The 18113-nt window shown below is 41.5% G+C and overlaps 1 protein-coding gene across 1 annotated transcript in view; it reads left to right on the forward strand.

Moving 5' to 3' along the window:
* Positions 1–18113, forward strand: part of LOC117490099 (ecto-NOX disulfide-thiol exchanger 1-like) — a 35625-nt gene that overhangs the window by 7578 nt on the left and 9934 nt on the right. The window contains 9 exon segments of the mRNA XM_034139685.1: positions 214–447; positions 7281–7493; positions 10254–10360; positions 11512–11629; positions 12139–12338; positions 12734–12769; positions 12771–12833; positions 13865–13889; positions 14740–14835. Coding sequence (XP_033995576.1) covers positions 214–447; positions 7281–7493; positions 10254–10360; positions 11512–11629; positions 12139–12338; positions 12734–12769; positions 12771–12833; positions 13865–13889; positions 14740–14835 — 1092 coding nt within the window.

Genomic DNA, 18113 nt, shown 5'->3' on the forward strand with positions numbered 1-18113 from the left:
ACCCTATATCTCCCCTCAGGTACAGATGTTGAACCCTATATGTCCCCTCAGGTACAGATGTGAACCCTATATGTCCCCTCAGGGTACAGATGTTGAACCCTATATTCCCCTCAGGTACAGATGTTGAACCCTATATCTCCCCTCAGGGTACAGATGTTTGAACCCTATATCTCCCCTCAGGGTACAGATGTTGAACCCTATATGTCCCCTCAGGGTACCGGATGCGTATCGGGTCCAGCACGGAGAAGAAGGACTCAGGGAGGATCCATGTGGACTTCGCTCAGGCGCGGGACGATCTGTATGAGTGGGAGTGTCAGCAGCGCCTCCTGGCCCGTGAGCAGCGACACCTTCGATTCGTCCACGAGGACAGACTCCTCCCCCCCTCTCCTCCTCCCATAGTGCACTTCTCCGAACATGAGGCGGCCATGTTGGCAGAGAGACTGAAAGGTGAGGACGGGCAGAGGTGGGAAGTAGTGAAGTACAAATACTTTGTTACTGTACTTAAGTACATGTTTCTGGTATCAGTACTTTACTCCACTACTTATTTTTCTGACCACTTTCTACTTTGACTTCTTACACATTTCCCAAACAGGCTGGTTCCTTTAGTTTGAATGTGTGTTTGGTGGCGTGATCATTATTATTTAGAGTCATTGCGTGCCTATTGATTTGAACACGATCCGTGTATCCATCATTTCCTGGTCTTCTCTAAAGAAGAGGGACCAATGAAAACGTTGTCATGTTGCCGTTGTTCAGCATGGAAACATTCATTAGCTAACAATGACATTATTGTTCTATTAATATAAAGGGAGGTCAGGTACTCTTTAAAACAGCTGCTAGTTATGGGTACTTTTTACTGAAGTACATTTCAAAGCCTCTTTACTTTGACTTGAGTTAAGAAGTTTAGTCAGTACTTCTACTTTCACCAGAGTATTTTTAAACACGAGTATCTGTACTTCTACTTGAGTAAAGGATGTGTGTACTTTTGCTTTGTTGTGTGTGTGCTCACACACCGACTCACAGCCTCGCCGCGTCCCGTCGTCTCAGGGAGGAGAAATGGGCGGAGCTGCAGCTGAGGAAAGATTGAGTGTTTGTGTGAGGAACCTAACGGCTCCACGGATTGGTCCATTTGGGTATGGCACGTCACTGTACCCAGGAAGAAAAAGAGAAATGTCCAACGAGGCGTTCTGGGGCAGCACAGACAGGTCTGCTCTGTGTTAGAGTTTTACTGGCTACAGGGTGTACTTTGAGGGTTAGTGACTCTGCAGACCGTTTACATGCAGAAGCTACAGAACACAAGGGGACGGGTAAGAACCAGAAAAGCATGACATGGGACCTTTAATGCTCATTCTCTAGCTTCTTTTATCCCTTTAATTGTATTAAACTGTCTCTCTCTCTGCCCATTTCCATTCCGGTTAAACCACTACAGTGTTTTCTTAGTTATAGTTTGGGGTAAAGAGAAGTGAAAGAAGCATGCTAACTCTGAAGCTAAACCCTTGCTCTCAGGGCAGTGGGTGCGCATTAGACCTCTAGAGCAGTGGCAGGCTTTGAACAGTTATATATGACAGTAGACTGTCAAATAAAAGCCTCTTTTCCAATAACTCGTCCTCTGACGCTCCTGCAGGAGGAGTCTGCAGCTGTAGCCATGGATACAGTGATGGAGAAATAAAAAAGCAATCACTTTTGATCCGATATGTTCTAAAATCATCTAAGAGCAGATTTAGAGGTCGCTGTTAACAAATGTGATTGTTATTGTGTGTGTGTGTGTGTGTGTGTGTGTGTGTGTGTGTGGTGTGGTGTGTGTGTGTGTGTGTGTGTGGTGTGTGTGTGTGTGTGTGTGTGTGTGTTGTGTGTGTGTGTGGTGATGTGTGTGTGTGTGTGTGTGTGTGTGTGTGTGTGTGTGTGTGTGTGTGGTGTGGTGTGTGGTGTGTGTGTGTGTGTGTGTGTGTGTGTGTGTGTGTGTGTGTGTGTGTGTGTGTGTGTGTGTGTGTGTATAATCTCCCGCTGCCCCCCCGCTGTGAGAGCTAATCACAGGTGGAGCTCAGAGAGAGGAGTTATTGATATTCTTCATGAACAAACCTCTGTCTCCTGCAGAGAGGAAGTGATGTTCTGACGTGTGTGTGTGTGTGTGTGTGTGTGTGTGTGTGTGTGTGTGTGTGTGTGTGTGTGGTGTGTGTGTGTGTGGTGCTGTGTGTGTGTGTGTGGTGTTGTGTGGTGTGTGTGTGTGTGTGGTGTGTGTGGTGTATGTGTGTGTGTGTGTGTGTGTGTGTGTGTGTGTGTGTGTGTGTGTGTGTGTGTGTGTGTCTCATTACAGTGAGAGGGTAAATCAGGAGAGAGCAGAAACATGTCTCGATGTTTAAATTCACACATTATTCAAGTATTTTGACCTTATTGCAAAAGATGCATTATTCCTGCTCACCTGGTTAAATGTTATTGAACATTATCATTATTCCTGTTCACATGCAGCCGTGGAGAAACTCAGTTAAACGTTAGAAACCTGATGATGTACAACGAGTCGAGCTGGATCACCTGAACAAGCAGGAAGATCATATTATGCTAAAAGTCACAGAAACTGATTCAAACAGTTATTAGTTTGTTTGAATGCTTTTTATATAAATACATTTCACCTCCTGCAGCCAACTGGAATATAAATGATATATAATAATACACAAGTACTGCTCCCTGTAAGGAGGCTATAACTCCATATTATATTATATATATGTTATAAGCATTATATTATCAAATAGTATTATATGTATGCAGCACCTTCTTCCTTGAAACGGGATCACAGAAAATAGCTTTACAAAAAAAATCTAGGACCAAAAACACACGTTATAAAATGACATTTAAATGTGATTGAAATGTCATTAAAGGAGAGACTGGAGAGAGAGGAGTGCAGTGAGAGATAAGGGCTGTTGTAGAGGAGACTCTGAAGGTCACGCTCCCTCCTCTCCCTCCTCTCCCTCCTCTCCCTCCTCTCCCTCCTCTCCCCTCTCCCTCCTCCTCTCCCTCCTCTCCCTCCTCCTCTCCTCCTCCTGTAGTTACAGTAGAAAGTGTCTAATCTCCTTCACTTCCAGCACACTATCCTCACTGTGAGAATATAAAGCTCTGTTAGCGTTACGCTGCTTCTAGATTAAATCCATATGGTTGAATGCATATTGGAGAACATCCAGACACAAAATAGTCCCTTCTTTATTGTTAAACCCCGCCCACATGTACAGCAGCCTATCTCACACTGACAACATGTCACATACTGAACTCTATGGGACTTCATTTTGAAAGACACGCCTCTCCCTGAGCTTCCTGTTAGGATGAAGTAACTCAAGCTTTTACCCGTGTGTGATTGAGTTCACTGTAAAAACTCAAAATCTTGCCAAGTATATTCGTCTCATTTCTAGTCAGAATGTGTCTTTACACTCGATTTAAGACCTAATAACTGAAGAGGTAACAATGCAGTGAGACATAGGGTCTTCTTTTTAGACAATGCTTCTTCAAGACTTTTGAAAACATCTTATTTTGTATCTCAAATCAAACAAGTTTTTTAAGCTGCTGTGGTTTTTGTAAAATGTGGTTCATCTTGTTTTACCAAATAAATCTTACTAACATCAGAAAACTGAAAACCTTTGAATATTTCAGGCTTATTTTGTAACACAACGTTTCCTGATTCTGGTAAGATAAAGTTCAAAATAAGTTCTCCAGCTAATCCCAAGATCTCCTTTATCTAAATATCCCTTCTTATTTCTAGAAATCTTTCCAAGCAAATGTTGGAAATATATTGGCAGATATTTGTACTTATTACACCTTGTTTTCCTTATTCTTTCCCTTGATTTTGAAGCAGCATTTTTTCCAGTGTATGATGTAAAAGCTTGTGGTTCATGGAGCATGAGCATCTGTTAGCACCACAGGAATAATAAAGATGTAATATTATAATTCTCCACCTCCAGCAGTTAGACAGTATTTCTTCTGATAGAAAGCAGCGCTCTGCTTTGTTAATATGTGCTCCTGAATCCCCAGTTTAGCTCCCTAACCTCCGCCCATCCGTCCCCTAATACCCAACATAAACAGCTATGTTTTTGCTCTGAAGAACCCTTTATGAACCCCCCCCCCCCCCCCTCACACGGCGGCTCATTGTGCTCGCTGTAATGTGACTGTAATCTGCTGCAGAGCCTGAATGGAGCTTTATCAGCAGAGGAAGACTCTTCTTACCGGTTGTGTTGCGCCGGGTATTGAGCTCATTAAACGCTCTCTAATTCACTCTGTTCTGCACTCACATTATTATTCAAATGGGTTAGAAAGCGCTGCTCAGAGCGCTCAGAGACTCTGAGAGCAGGGCTGGGTAGAAAGTGGAAATCAGAAATGCAGTTTGTGCTCACAGCCGTGAACAGAGAGCGCCCCCAGAGAGAGATTTCTGGATATTTCTCCACGTCTCAGTCCTCAGCAGCTTCTGTTGTTGGATTAGCCCCACTGAACGCTAAAGGTCCCGTGAAACGACTTCCTGTGATCTGCACCCCCCGTTAGCTGCGATGGGCCGTGAGACAGGAAGCAGTTCTCTCTTCTGATGGATGGAGAAATACTCCATTACAAGCAGAGTATCCGCAGTACAAGTAAATCAGTGTGTTCCTTTCATGCAGTAAGATTACATTTAGTTTATCTGGATATAGTCTGGTGTAATCGTCTGTTTAGTTTGGGGGTATTATTGGTTAGAGTTGGTTATATTTTGGGGTTTTAAGTTAGCTTAGGTTGGGGTATAGTTTGGGGTATAGTTTGGGGTATAGTTTGGGGTTTAGTTTGGGGTATAGTTTGGGGTATAGTTTGGGGTTTTAAGTTAGCTTAGGTTGGGGTATAGTTTGGGGTATAGTTTGGGGTTTTAAGTTAGCTTAGGTTGGGGTATAGTTTGGGGTATAGTTTGGGGTATAGTTTGGGGTATAGTTTGGGGTATAGTTTGGGGTTTTATGTTAGCTTAGGTTGGGGTATAGTTTGGGGTATAGTTTGGGGTATAGTTGGTTATATTTTGGGGTTTTAAGTTTGCTTAGTTTGGGGTATAGTTTGGGGTATAGTTTCGGTTATGGTTTGTGGTATAGTTTGGGGTATGGTTTGTGGTATAGTTTGGGGTATAGTTTGGGGTATGGTTTGTGGTATAGTTTGGGGTATAGTTTGGGGTATAGTTTGGGGTATAGTTTGGGGTATGGTTTATGGTATAGTTTGTGGTATAGTTTGGGGTATGGTTTATGGTATAGTTTGGGGTATAGTTTGGGGTATAGTTTGTGGTATAGTTTGGGGTATAGTTTGGGGTATAGTTTGTGGTATAGTTTGGGGTATGGTTTATGGTATAGTTTGGGGTATAGTTTGGGGTATAGTTTGGGGTATGGTTTATGGTATAGTTTGGGGTATAGTTTGGGGTATAGTTGGGGTATGGTATGGTTTAGTTTGTGGTATAGTTTGGGGTATGGTTTATGGTATAGTTTGGGGTATAGTTTGGGGTATGGTTTGTGGTATAGTTTGGGGTATAGTTTGGGGTATAGTTTGGGGTATGGTTTGTGGTATAGTTTGTGGTATATTTTGGAGTTTTAAGTGTGCTTAGTTTGGGGTATGGTTTATGGTATAGTTTGTGGTATAGTTTGGGGTATGGTTTATGGTATAGTTTGGGTATGTGGGTATAGTTTGGGGTATGGTTTATGGTATAGTTTGGGGTATATTTTGGGGTATAGTTTGGGGTATGGTTTATGGTATAGTTTGTGGTATAGTTTGGGGTATGGTTTATGGTATAGTTTGGGGTATAGTTTGGGGTATAGTTTGGGGTATGGTTTGTGGTATAGTTTGGGGTATAGTTTGGGGTATAGTTTGGGGTATGGTTGTGGTATAGTTTGGGGTATAGTTTGGGTATAGTTTGGGGTATGGTTTGGGTATAGTTTGGGGTATAGTTTGGGTATAGTTTGGGGTATGGTTTGGGGTATAGTTTGGGGTATAGTTTGGGGTATAGTTTGGGGTATAGTTGGTTATATTTGGGGTTTTAAGTTTGCTTAGTTTGTGGTATAGTTTGGGGTATAGTTTGGGGTATAGTTTGGGGTATGGTTTGTGGTATTTTTTGGGGTATAGTTGGTTATATTTTGGGGTTTTAAGTTTGCCTAGTTTGGTGTATAGTTTGTGGTATAGTTTGGGGTATAGTTTGGGGTATAGTTGGTTATATTTGCGGTTTTAAGTTTGCTTAGTTTGGGGTATAGTTTGGGGTATAGTTTGGGGTATGGTTTATGGTATAGTTTGGGGTATAGTTTGGGGTATGGTTTGTGGTATAGTTTGTGGTATATTTTGGAGTTTTAAGTGTGCTTAGTTTGGGGTATGGTTTGTGGTATAGTTTGTGGTATATTTTGGAGTTTTAAGTGTGCTTAGTTTGGGGTATAGTTTGGGGTATAGTTTGTGGTATAGTTGGTTATATTTGGGGTTTTAAGTTTGCTTAGTTTGGGGTATAGTTTGGGGTATAGTTTGGGGTATGTTTTGTGGTATAGTTTGGGGTATAGTTTGGGGTATAGTTTGGGGTATGGTTTGTGGTATAGTTTGGGTATAGTTTGGGGTATAGTTTGGGGCATGGTTTGTGGTATAGTTTGGGGTATAGTTTGGGGTATAGTTTGGGGTATAGTTTGGGGTATAGTTTGGGGTATAGTTTGGGGTATAGTTTGGGGTATAGTTGGTTATATTTGGGGTTTTAAGTTTGCTTAGTTTGGGGTATAGTTTGGGGTATAGTTTGTGGTATAGTTTGGGGTATAGTTTGGGGTATGGTTTGTGGTATAGTTTGGGGTATAGTTGGTTATATTTTGGGGTTTTAAGTGTGCCTAGTTTGGGGTATTCAGAGAACATGAAACTCTTATTGTGAAAGCTGGATCTGCAGAGTGATTGTTGAAGAACTGTAAATCTGTTCCTGATTACCGACACTGTCATCTTGCAATCTACTTATTAAATAAATAGTTATCAACGCAATAAACCGTATTTCATTTAGTCTAAATGTACATTATTTTATATCATATTCTATTTACCCACTGCTCCTAGTACTATGATGGGTTAAAAGCAGAGAACACACTTCAGTGTGTGTGCTGTGTGCATGTGTGACCATGAAAGAGGGTTTCATCCTCCAATTGCCTAATTTACATGTAAATAGACTTTTTGTATTTTATTATTTATGTTGCATTGTTGGAGGAGCTCAGCTCAGAAGAATTTCATTGCCATTTCTACACTGTAGCTGCTGAGCATATGATGATAAAACCTTTGAATCTTTTGAATCCTCCCAGCAGACGACCAGACCTTCGGCGAGGCCACGGCGGTGCTCTTCACCTGGATCGACCGCGGAGAGGTGAACCGCCGCACCGCCAACAACTTCTACTCCATGATCCAGTCGGCCAACAGCCACGTGCGCCGGCTGATGAGCGAGAAGGCTCAGCACGAGGAGGAGATGGAGCGCGCCAAGGAGGCGTTCAAGAGCGCCCTGCTGGCCACCCTCAACCAGTGTAAGCACTCTTTATTATCTATAACCAGCAGGAAGTCAGGCCGACGACTGGGACGTCTTCACTGAGAGACCATCAGGTGAGTTCCTCTCACTGCAGGTTCATAAAGACTCATCATCCTCAGGAGGTACATCAGAACAAGGCGTGAACAACATGGGTTCCCAAAGTGGGCCTCTTTAGGATGACGTATCGTATCATGTCCATTTAATGTCTCTTCTTCATCACCATGTGTCCCCTCTTCTTCATGTCTCTTCTCCATCAACATGTGTCCCCTCTTCTTCATGTCTCTTCTTCATCACCATGTGTCTCCTCTTCTTCATGTCTCTTCTACATCAACATGTGTCCCCTCTTCTTCATGTCTCTTCTTCATCAACATGTGTCCCCTCTTCTTCATGTCTCTTCTACATCAACATGTGTCCCCTCTTCTTCATGTCTCTTCTACATCAACATGGAACAAAGATTCTCTCTCTTTTTGATCCATTTCTATAAAAACCTGTCTGAAAATGAGCTGATCAGATTTTGGCCACTTGATGATGTCATAACGATGTTTTGTCTTGTGTAACCATTAGCCAATCAGCAACCAAGGTAACCCCCCCCCCCTTATCACCTGAATCTCCTCCTAGAGCACCATTGAGTTCTTTGTAACCAAATCTCTCTCAGAGGGGCGTGGGGAGGGGCTCCTTATTTTCATCTGAAGTAACAGACAGAGAATCAGCACTTTGGAAACAGGGCTGAAACAGAGGGGATTATGGGTAATGCGCGATGATCTGTTTGGTGTTTCAGCCAATCAGAGACAGGCTCTGGATATATCTGAGACCTGTGATATATTGATGAGAAACAGCATAATAGGGGACCTTTAAAACTCGTGACCCGCTCAGATGTTGGAGCTTCAGACCGTGAAGCCGCTCTCTCACCTCTCGTCCATTTTAAAGCTTCTTTCCTCCATGCAAGTCGAGGGTCTCAGTCTCCATGACAACCCTCCTTCCCCCCCCCGTCCATCGTCTCGCATCAGCTGCTCATCTGAAGCTCTGCTGAAACCGCTCTATTTAGGCTTTATATTCCCTGGAACGAGGAATTTGACTTGGTGTCGTGGTGCATACATGAAAGTAAAACTACACATTTAGAACACAGATAGAGAACTATAAAAATATAAAAAATGATAAAAAAATATAGTAAAATATATCAGTGTTAACATAGAAATGGAATGGAATAAAATATGGAATAAAAATCGGCTGTAATAAAAAAAGAAAACAGAAATTGTACATTGTGTGCATACAACAATATCTGTTTTATTTTTTTTATTACTGCCGATCATCATCTTCATCATCATCATCTTCATCATCATCATCATCATCCTCTTCATCATCATCATCCTCTTCATCATCATCATCCTCTTCATCATCCTCTTCATCTTCATCATGCATATTGTTGTTTCAGAGGTGAGTAGTTCAGGGTGTTTCTGTGATGATCAGAAAGTCTGCAGAAAAATGAAATGGATTTAACTTTTGATGGAAATGTAAAAGAAAAGTCAGAAATATAAAAAAAGGCAGCATCAACGTCAGAATAAATGCTTTGTTAAAGTTTTATTCTGACGCTTTCGGACAGGAAGCGAAGCGTGTACTTTACTACATTAACCTACCCTTTAATATGTGATATAATAAAGTGAAATATGAGCATGTATTGTGCGTTGATGCTGCCTGTGAGTCCTGAGGTGCAGCTGCAGGGGATGTAAGTACACACAGCAGTAGAGACACACCGTCACCCTCTTATTATATATATATATATTATATATTAAAGGGGACCTATCATGCAAAATGCACTTGTGTACGTCTTTTCTACATGAATATGTGTCCCCGGTGTTCCAGGGAACTCACCAAGTGTCAGAAAACACAACCCTCTCTATTTTCCTCCATACCCAAATCTCTAAAAAAAGGGGCTGCAACGGATCTGATCAAAAACTGATCCAGATTTGAACACTGTCCTGACGTCAGGACGGTGGCGCTACGGCTATTGGGCCAACTCCACCAATCAGGAGGAGACAGCCACGGCCATTGCCGTTCGAAAGCGCTGGAGACGCTGTAGTACATATGCCAGGCCTGTAGATGGTGCTGTTCTCACTGAATCAGCCCTTGCTAATCCAAAGCTAGAAATTGTCAAATTGAGCAAAATGAGGCATGGCTAAAATGCATGATCTGTTTGGTATTTTGAAAAAAATAAAGTATAAATATGCCTTATATAGGTATGGTCCTACACTATATTATTCAAATATAGCATGATAGGTCCACTTTAAGTACTACAATTCTGCTGGTATCAATAATATGATAATAGGGGACCTTTAAGTATAGTATGTTGCATTGCTAGAGTTAGACCTTAGACTCTTAAAGGTAAAACTAGAGTAGATGTTTTGCATAATGAAAAATAAAACCCTTGAATATTGACATAGTTGTGAGCAGAAACATTCAACAACTCACATTTAGTAAGCTCTATTTAATAAATATAAGATCAGATCACTATTAAAAGACCCACATCACATCCGTAGCATGAACTTTACTGAATTAGACAGGATTTAAATGAAGGAGTGATCGGCCCCTTTAACCCTGAGGTCAGTGCGTCTCCTCTGCTGTGTGAGCCTCAGTCAGTGCTACAACGCTACATAAACGCCCTGTTTTCTCCTCCTCCTCCTCCTCTTCCTCTTCTTCCTCCTCTTCCTCTCCCTCTTCCTCCTCCTCCTTCTCCTCCTCCTCCTCCTCCTTCACCCCAAAGTCGAGCAGATCACAGGCGTTTTCTCCGCCGCCACGAGGCAAAAGGCATGGGACCATTTCTCAAAAGCTCAGCGCAAGAACATAGACATTTGGCACAAGCAGTGTGAGGTTGGTATCAAACTGTGGAGACGCTTTAAAGTACAAACTGATGGTATTACAGACCTCGCCTCCTCTTCCTGGACAGCGTGAGGCGCTGCCATGGAAACAGCGATGAGTGTGTGATTGATTATTCATGAGGAGTCAGATCTGGGTAACGAGGACCAACAGGAGGAGGGAAGCTGGTTAGAGTCTGATCTCAGAGGGGCAGAGAGGGGACTCCAAATGATGGTTGGATAGCACTGTATGTGACATGTCAGCTACTCTGAGGTGATGGGATGTGTTACAGCTTCCTCTGTTCGAGGACATACCACAGTAACATCTGTAACTCTGAGGTGATGGGATGTGTTACAGCTTCCTCTGTTAGAGGACACACCACAGTAACATCTGTAACTCTGAGGTGATGGGATGTGTTACAGCTTCCTCTGTTCAAGGACACACCACAGTAACATCTGTAACTCTGTAGAGTCTTGTGCTGTGGATGCTCTGCTATGAACAGCTACGACAAGAACCAGAACACATGAGACTGCAGACTGAAGATCATTAGCACACTTTAGAATAACTCTCACTGACAGAAGACAAACGTGGATGTTCAAAAAGGTCAGAATTTGTGAAAGTATTAAGAATTTTGGGGGAAAATCTGTATTTTGGGACAAAAAAATATGAATTTTGAGTAAAAAATTAAGAATTTGGGGGAAAATATCTGAATTTTGAGATTTTGGAAAATGAATCAGCAATTTGAGGATTAAAAAAAGCCTAACTGGAAGTATCAACACATAGATGTGGGAGAACCAGAGGAACCACTCAGCTTCAGGAGAACAGCAAACACTCAGCTGGGTTTCCTTTGAGTTCCTGAAGAAAACTTCTGAATGCTTTCCCGGTGACGAAGAATCCAAAAACTGTGAATGAACTATTCAGCTTTTTAACACCAAATGATCCTCCAAAGAAAGACAAGGTGAACGTAGAGACAGGAAGAGAGGACGTTCATGTAGAGACAGGAGGACGTTTGGAGACGTGCTGTGTCTGCTGGAAGAAAGCATGAAGAGATCTCAGTATATATAATATATATTAATATATAACTGTCTGGATGCAGGAGCTGAGGAGCGCTCACAGCGAGGAGATGTATATAATATATATTAATATATAACTGTCTGGTGGTGCAGGAGCTGAGGAGCGCTCACAGCGAGGAGATCATGGGCATCCGGAGGGAGGAGGAGATGGAGATGTCTGAGGACGACTCGGAGGAGAGTCCCTGCAAGAGGCTGCGCAGCGACCTCAACGGTATCATGTGATCACTTGAATGTTTCTATACGAGGCCTCAGAGTGATGTGTTTCCTCAGACATGTCTCTGTGCTTTCCTCCATGTGCAGGTCATGGTGTTTGGGTTACGCCTCTCTTCTTACATTTACTGGGAATTTTAACCCATTCATTCAAATGTCTGATGTCTTAGTATGAAAGAGAAGGGACTACATTCTGGGATATAAATATATATATATATTTGTGTCAAACCAGGAAAATAGTGAATAATTGGTTTTAAAAACATATATATTGTTATATTTGTTTGACCTTTATGTATTAATAATATATGAAGTTGTTTGAATCTACAGCGGTCTAATACCCTTCAGTAGTCCACAGCGTAAATCTAGTTTTTGTAATACCATTTGAACTTTGGGAAAGGACATCTCATCTCTTCGTTGCCTCTTATTTTGGCGACACACAGATGCTACTGTAGTTTATCATAGGTCCCCATATTGCCTTAAAACAAGAATAACCTCCCCTCCCCCCTGCAGGAGTGTGTGACCCCCCCTCGCTGAAGGAGGAGAACGACTCCCTGCGGTGGCAGCTCGACGCCTACAGGAACGAGGTGGAGCTGCTGAGGAACGAACACACGCCTGCACACACACACACGCCTGCACACACACACACGCACACACACAGCGCTGAGGCTCAGATCCAGCTGCTGCAGCAGAACATGCTCTCCATGCAGCAGGTACGCCCCCTCGTCCTTCTGTGGCTTTTCAATGACTCGTGTTACGTTTACTCCTGAACCCAGAGGGCTAAACGTTGTTGAGAGAAAAGTCAGGATTTTGAGATTTTGAGTAAAAAGTCAAAATGTTTAAGAAAAAGTCAGGATTTTTAAGAAAAAGCCAGAAATGTTGAGATATTTAAAAAAAGTCAGAATTTTGAAATATTTTTAAAAAACGTCAGCATTTTGAGGATATTTAATAAAAAGTCAGAATTTTGAAATATTTTAAAAAAAAGTCAGAATTTTGAGATATTTTAAAAAAAAGTCAGAATTTTGAAATATTTTAAAAAAAAGTCAGAATTTTGAGATATTTAAAAAAAGTCAGCATTTAGTGAGAGATCTAAACGTTGTTCTTGCAGCAACTGCTGGTCCTTCAGGAGAAGCTGTCGAGCAAGAGAGGCCGAGCTGCAGGAGGCGAGGGAGGAAAGGAGAGAGGAGAGGAGCAGCCTGCAGGGGGAGGTGAGGACCCTCTAATCTTACATTTATATATTATATATATTAACTGCCACGGCACGTTGGGACCCGCAACATAGACTTCTAACGCCAAGCCGATTGAGTTTACAAAGATATGTTTATTTAACATTTGAATTCAAACTAACTTAAATGTTAGAAGTCTGGACGAGCCAAACCACAGCTTTATTTATTAGTTTAGCCATTTTGCCACTCGGAGACGAAACCGATTCCGAACCGAAGTCGATTTCAAAAAAGTTTCCCGTCCACACGGAATCGGCTCAAGAAATGTGTCCGTCCAAACGAAACCCGCTCGAAACCGCTGGAGACGCTGTAGTACATATTGCCGGGCCTGTAGGTGGCGCTTGTACTTCCGCCACAAAATACACCAACAGCAGCGAAGAAGACCCCCGAGCAATGGGGCATAAGGAATAAACAAACTGTAGATGTTGCACTAACATCTGTAGCATGGTCAGTAGCGTCTGGAGCACGAACGCAACCCTGTGATCCGCCATTGTTGTTGTTGTTGGCGAAACGCATCAGCAATGACGCGGGGTGAGCAGGAGAGGTGGGGAGAGGCGGGGCTACCTATGGCGTCATCGATTCAGGAAATCGTTAATAACGCCTTAACGCAATTTTTTAACGCCACTAATTATATTTTAACGTTGCGATCAACGCATGTGTATTTTTCTAACGATTCTAGCGGAGAGATATGGAAACAAGAAAAGGTGTTTTAAACAGCAAGCCAAGCACACAGCTGATGCCGACAGCCCCGCATCGCTTGCGGCAGACCACGCTTGAAACGTTTTCATATGTTGATAAGAGTATTACAAACTTGAAACATATCCCTCTAAGGTGCATTTAGAACAGATTAACTTATGGACCAGGGGACACTAAAGAGTGACGCACAGGGTTGTAAAGCTGAACTGAAATATTGTAGAGAATGAATCGGGGATGTTTTCCTCTCGTCTCCTCACAGTGTGTTTAGTGATTTTCATTCATCATGCATGTTACTGATGTCATGTTTAATGATTCATCAGCTCAGTGGTCCTCCTGTGAACACATGTAACCCACACACACACACACACACACACACACACACACACACACACCCTGCAGTGTTGTATTGACTCCTCTAACAGACATCTATAAAACAACAGCAGAGAAAACAAGCGCTCCTCTGCTGCAGCCAGCTTTGTTCTGCTGCCTCTGACCTGTTATCTGTGTGTGTGTGTGTGTGTGTGTGTGGGTGTGTTGTGTGTGTGTGTGTGTGTGTGTGTGTGTGTGTGTGTGTGTGTGTGTGTGTGTGTGTGTGTGTGTGTGTGTGTGTGTCTGCAGCTGTGTAATGGGGAGACGGAGGGTCCCGACGCAGAGCTGCACAAGGTAAACACAGCAGAGCAGATTTTAATCGAGAAAATGTATTTTATTTCTGTTTCAATGTATAATAAAAACATGTCTACAGAGTACCTATCCATACAGATTGACTCGTACACCTCGGAATAACATATTAAAGGTGTATTTGTGTTTTTCTTGAGATAAACAGATTCCAGTAAACTGCAAAAAAATGGTTTCCAAATGTATTCTTTATTTCACAAAACAGCGCAAATAATATTTTGAAGAATATAAAGTTTCCTAATATTATTAATATTATTAGACACACACACACACACACACACACACACACACACACACACACACACACACACACACACACACACACACACACGAACCCCCTGATCTGTAAAGTATTATCTCTCAGAAAGACCCAGATTCATAAAAACATGTTTTACTGTCCTCACACTGTGTGTGTGTGTGTGTGTGTGTGTGTGTGTGTGTAGTGTGTGTATGTGTGTGTTATGTGGTGTGTGATGTGTGTGTGTGTGTGTGTGTGGTGTGTGTGTGTGTGTGTTTCCAGGTGAACGGGGGAGTACCCTCCTGTTCCTGAGCAGAGAGAGGAGGAGGGAGGTGCTGAGAGGGGGGGTCGCCTCGGAGAAGGAAGCGCTGCTGCTCGGTAAATATCACCTGAAAATGTATAAATATTTGCAAAAATATTTTAAATATTCTTCATTGGATATATTTTAAATGTTAACTCTTGTGGATCCATAGATTATAAATGCAGTAATTGTGTCGGTAAAACACGTATTTGTACGGCTCGACCCACGAGATATCTGGATGTAATGTTTGTAAAAACAAACATCAGGAATCAAAGTCTTCTGGAACAGATCAGCGTGATAAATGCTGAGTCATGGTCCTGCTTAGAGACTCATTCCTGCACCTTGCTATAAGAGACGGGACAGTGCTGTTGTCTCTTTGTCGTCGTCCCCCTCCTCCCTGTTGGCTGTAAACACACTCTGTGTTATTCTCAGTGAGCGCTGCTTTGTCGGAGCAGCAGCACATTCATCTCTCTTAGTGCAGAGAAAACACAGAAGTGAGGCGGGGGGGGGGGGGGGGGGGGGGGGGGTCTGTCTTCTGCTGCTGGAGCTTTATTCTGGCAGGAAACACATCACGGTATATCCTACAGGAAACCACATCACAGGTTATATTCTACAGGAAACACATCACATGTTATATTCTACGGAAACACATAACAGGGTTATATTCTACCAGGAAACACATCACAGGTTATATTCTGCAGGAAAACACATCACATGTTATATTCTACAGGAAACACATCACAGGTTATATTCTACTGGAAACACATCACAGGTTATATTCTACAGGAAACACATCACAGGTTATATTCTACAGGAAACACATCACAGGTTATATTCTACAGGAAACACATCACAGGTTATATTCTACAGGAAACACATCACATGTTATATTCTACAGGAAACATCACAGGTTATATTCTACAGGAAACACATCACAGGTTATATTCTACTGGAAACACATCACAGGTTATATTCTACAGGAAACACATCACATGTTATTCTACTGGAAACACATCACAGGTTATATTCTACAGGAAACACATCACAGGTTATATTCTACAGGAAACACATCACAGTTATATTCTACAGGAAACACATCACAGGTTATATTCTACAGGAAACACATCACAGGTTATATTCTACGGAAACACATCACATGTTATATTCTACTGGAAACATCACAGGTTATATTCTACAGGAAACATCACAGGTTATATTCTACAGGAAACACATCACATGTTATATTCTACAGGAAACACATCACAGGTTATATTCTACAGGAAACACATCACAGGTTATATTCTACAGGAAACACATCACATGTTATATTCTACAGGAAACACATAACAAGTTATATTCTACTGGAAACACATCACAGGTTATATTATACAGGAAACACATCACAGGTTATATTCTACAGGAAACACATCACAGGTTATATTCTGCAGGAAACACATCACAGGTTATATTCTACAGGAAACACATCACAGGTTATATTCTACTGGAAACACATCACATGTTATATTCTACAGGAAACACATCACAGGTTATATTCTACAGGAAACACATCACAGGTTATATTCTACAGGAAACACATCACATGTTATATTCTACAGGAAACACATCACAGGTTATATTCTACAGGAAACACATCACAGGTTATATTCTACAGGAAACACATCACAGGTTATATTCTACAGGAAACACATCACATGTTATATTCTACAGGAACACATCACAGGTATATTCTATAGGCAAAAACCATCACAGGTTATATTCTACAGGAAACACATCACAGGTTATATTCTACTGGAAACACATCACATGTTATATTCTACAGGAAACACATCACATGTTATATTCTACAGGAAACACATCACAGGTTATATTCTACAGGAAACACATCACAGGTTATATTCTACTGGAAACACATCACAGGTTATATTCTACAGGAAACACATCACAGGTTATATTCTACTGGAAACACATCACATGTTATATTCTACAGGAAACACATCACATGTTATATTCTACAGGAAACACATCACAGGTTATATTCTACAGGAAACACATCACAGGTTATATTCTACTGGAAACACATCACAGGTTATATTCTACAGGAAACACATCACAGGTTATATTCTACAGGAAACACATCACAGGTTATATTCTACAGGAAACACATCACAGGTTATATTCTACAGGAAACACATCACATGTTAATTCTACAGGAAACACATCACAGGTTATATTCTACAGGAAACACATCACAGGTTATATTCTACAGGAAACACATCACAGGTTATATTCTACAGGAAACACATCACATGTTATATTCTACAGGAAACACATCACAGGTTATATTCTACAGGAAACACATCACAGGTTATATTCTGCAGGAAACACATCACAGGAGGGTCAGGTTCTCCTGATATAGATCCAATGACGCTGCGTCACGTAACATGACGTCATCGATGCATAAAGAAAAACAATCACATTTTGATTATTTTCTTCCTTAACCTGTTAAGCCCGAGAGACCCCGGTCCCGGGGCACTGCCGCAACATCTTGCAGGAAACAGTGTCTGAGGGCATGTTCATTTAATAAAACTATGAATGTTTATATCCATGTAACGGGAAGAAACTCATCTAACTGATCATTTTTAGATGAAAACCCACAATGCTAACACTGAGCCTCTGAATTAGCAACGAGCGAAAAATGGATGGAGCATCTTATTTCAGACTCCAGCTTACAGCTTCCTGCCTGCTACCTGCCAGTTACCTGCCTAAGACCTGCCAAAGACCAGTATCTGGGAATGTTAAGCCCTCCCACTATTTTCCAAGAGGGCGTTGCCAGATTTTCAATTTCAGGATTTAACCAGGAGATGGCGCTTCCTTCACAGAAACAGTTTTGTTTAGAAGAGCATTTGAACACATCAATATTTTAGATCAAATAAAGTATATCTAATCTTGTAATTCAATAATATATAGTCTTTATATATTAAATAACTTTACACTTGGTAAAAAAATCCTGAGTGAGGCTTTCATAAATTGCATTTAGCTGACGCTTTTATCCAAAGCGACTTACTATTTAATAAATGATTATTCATAACAAATATGAGTGATGTGTGATTATTATTCATGCTATATACTGATATAGGGCTAAGTAAGCAATCAATCCTGCAAATTAACCCTTAGTTGTTCAATATATTTATTCAGACAATGTGAGTAGAAATACAGAAATTCTGCTCCCACCTAAACGTTGCAATATTACAACATTTCCCTAAAAACTCACCAAAACGTAAACATTTTTAAAACTCTTTCATTTCTGCTCCAGAGGCCAGGGGTTTAAATTGGA

Source organism: Trematomus bernacchii, unplaced genomic scaffold, assembly GCF_902827165.1.
Source record: "Trematomus bernacchii unplaced genomic scaffold, fTreBer1.1, whole genome shotgun sequence".
NCBI classification, from domain to species: domain Eukaryota; kingdom Metazoa; phylum Chordata; class Actinopteri; order Perciformes; family Nototheniidae; genus Trematomus; species Trematomus bernacchii.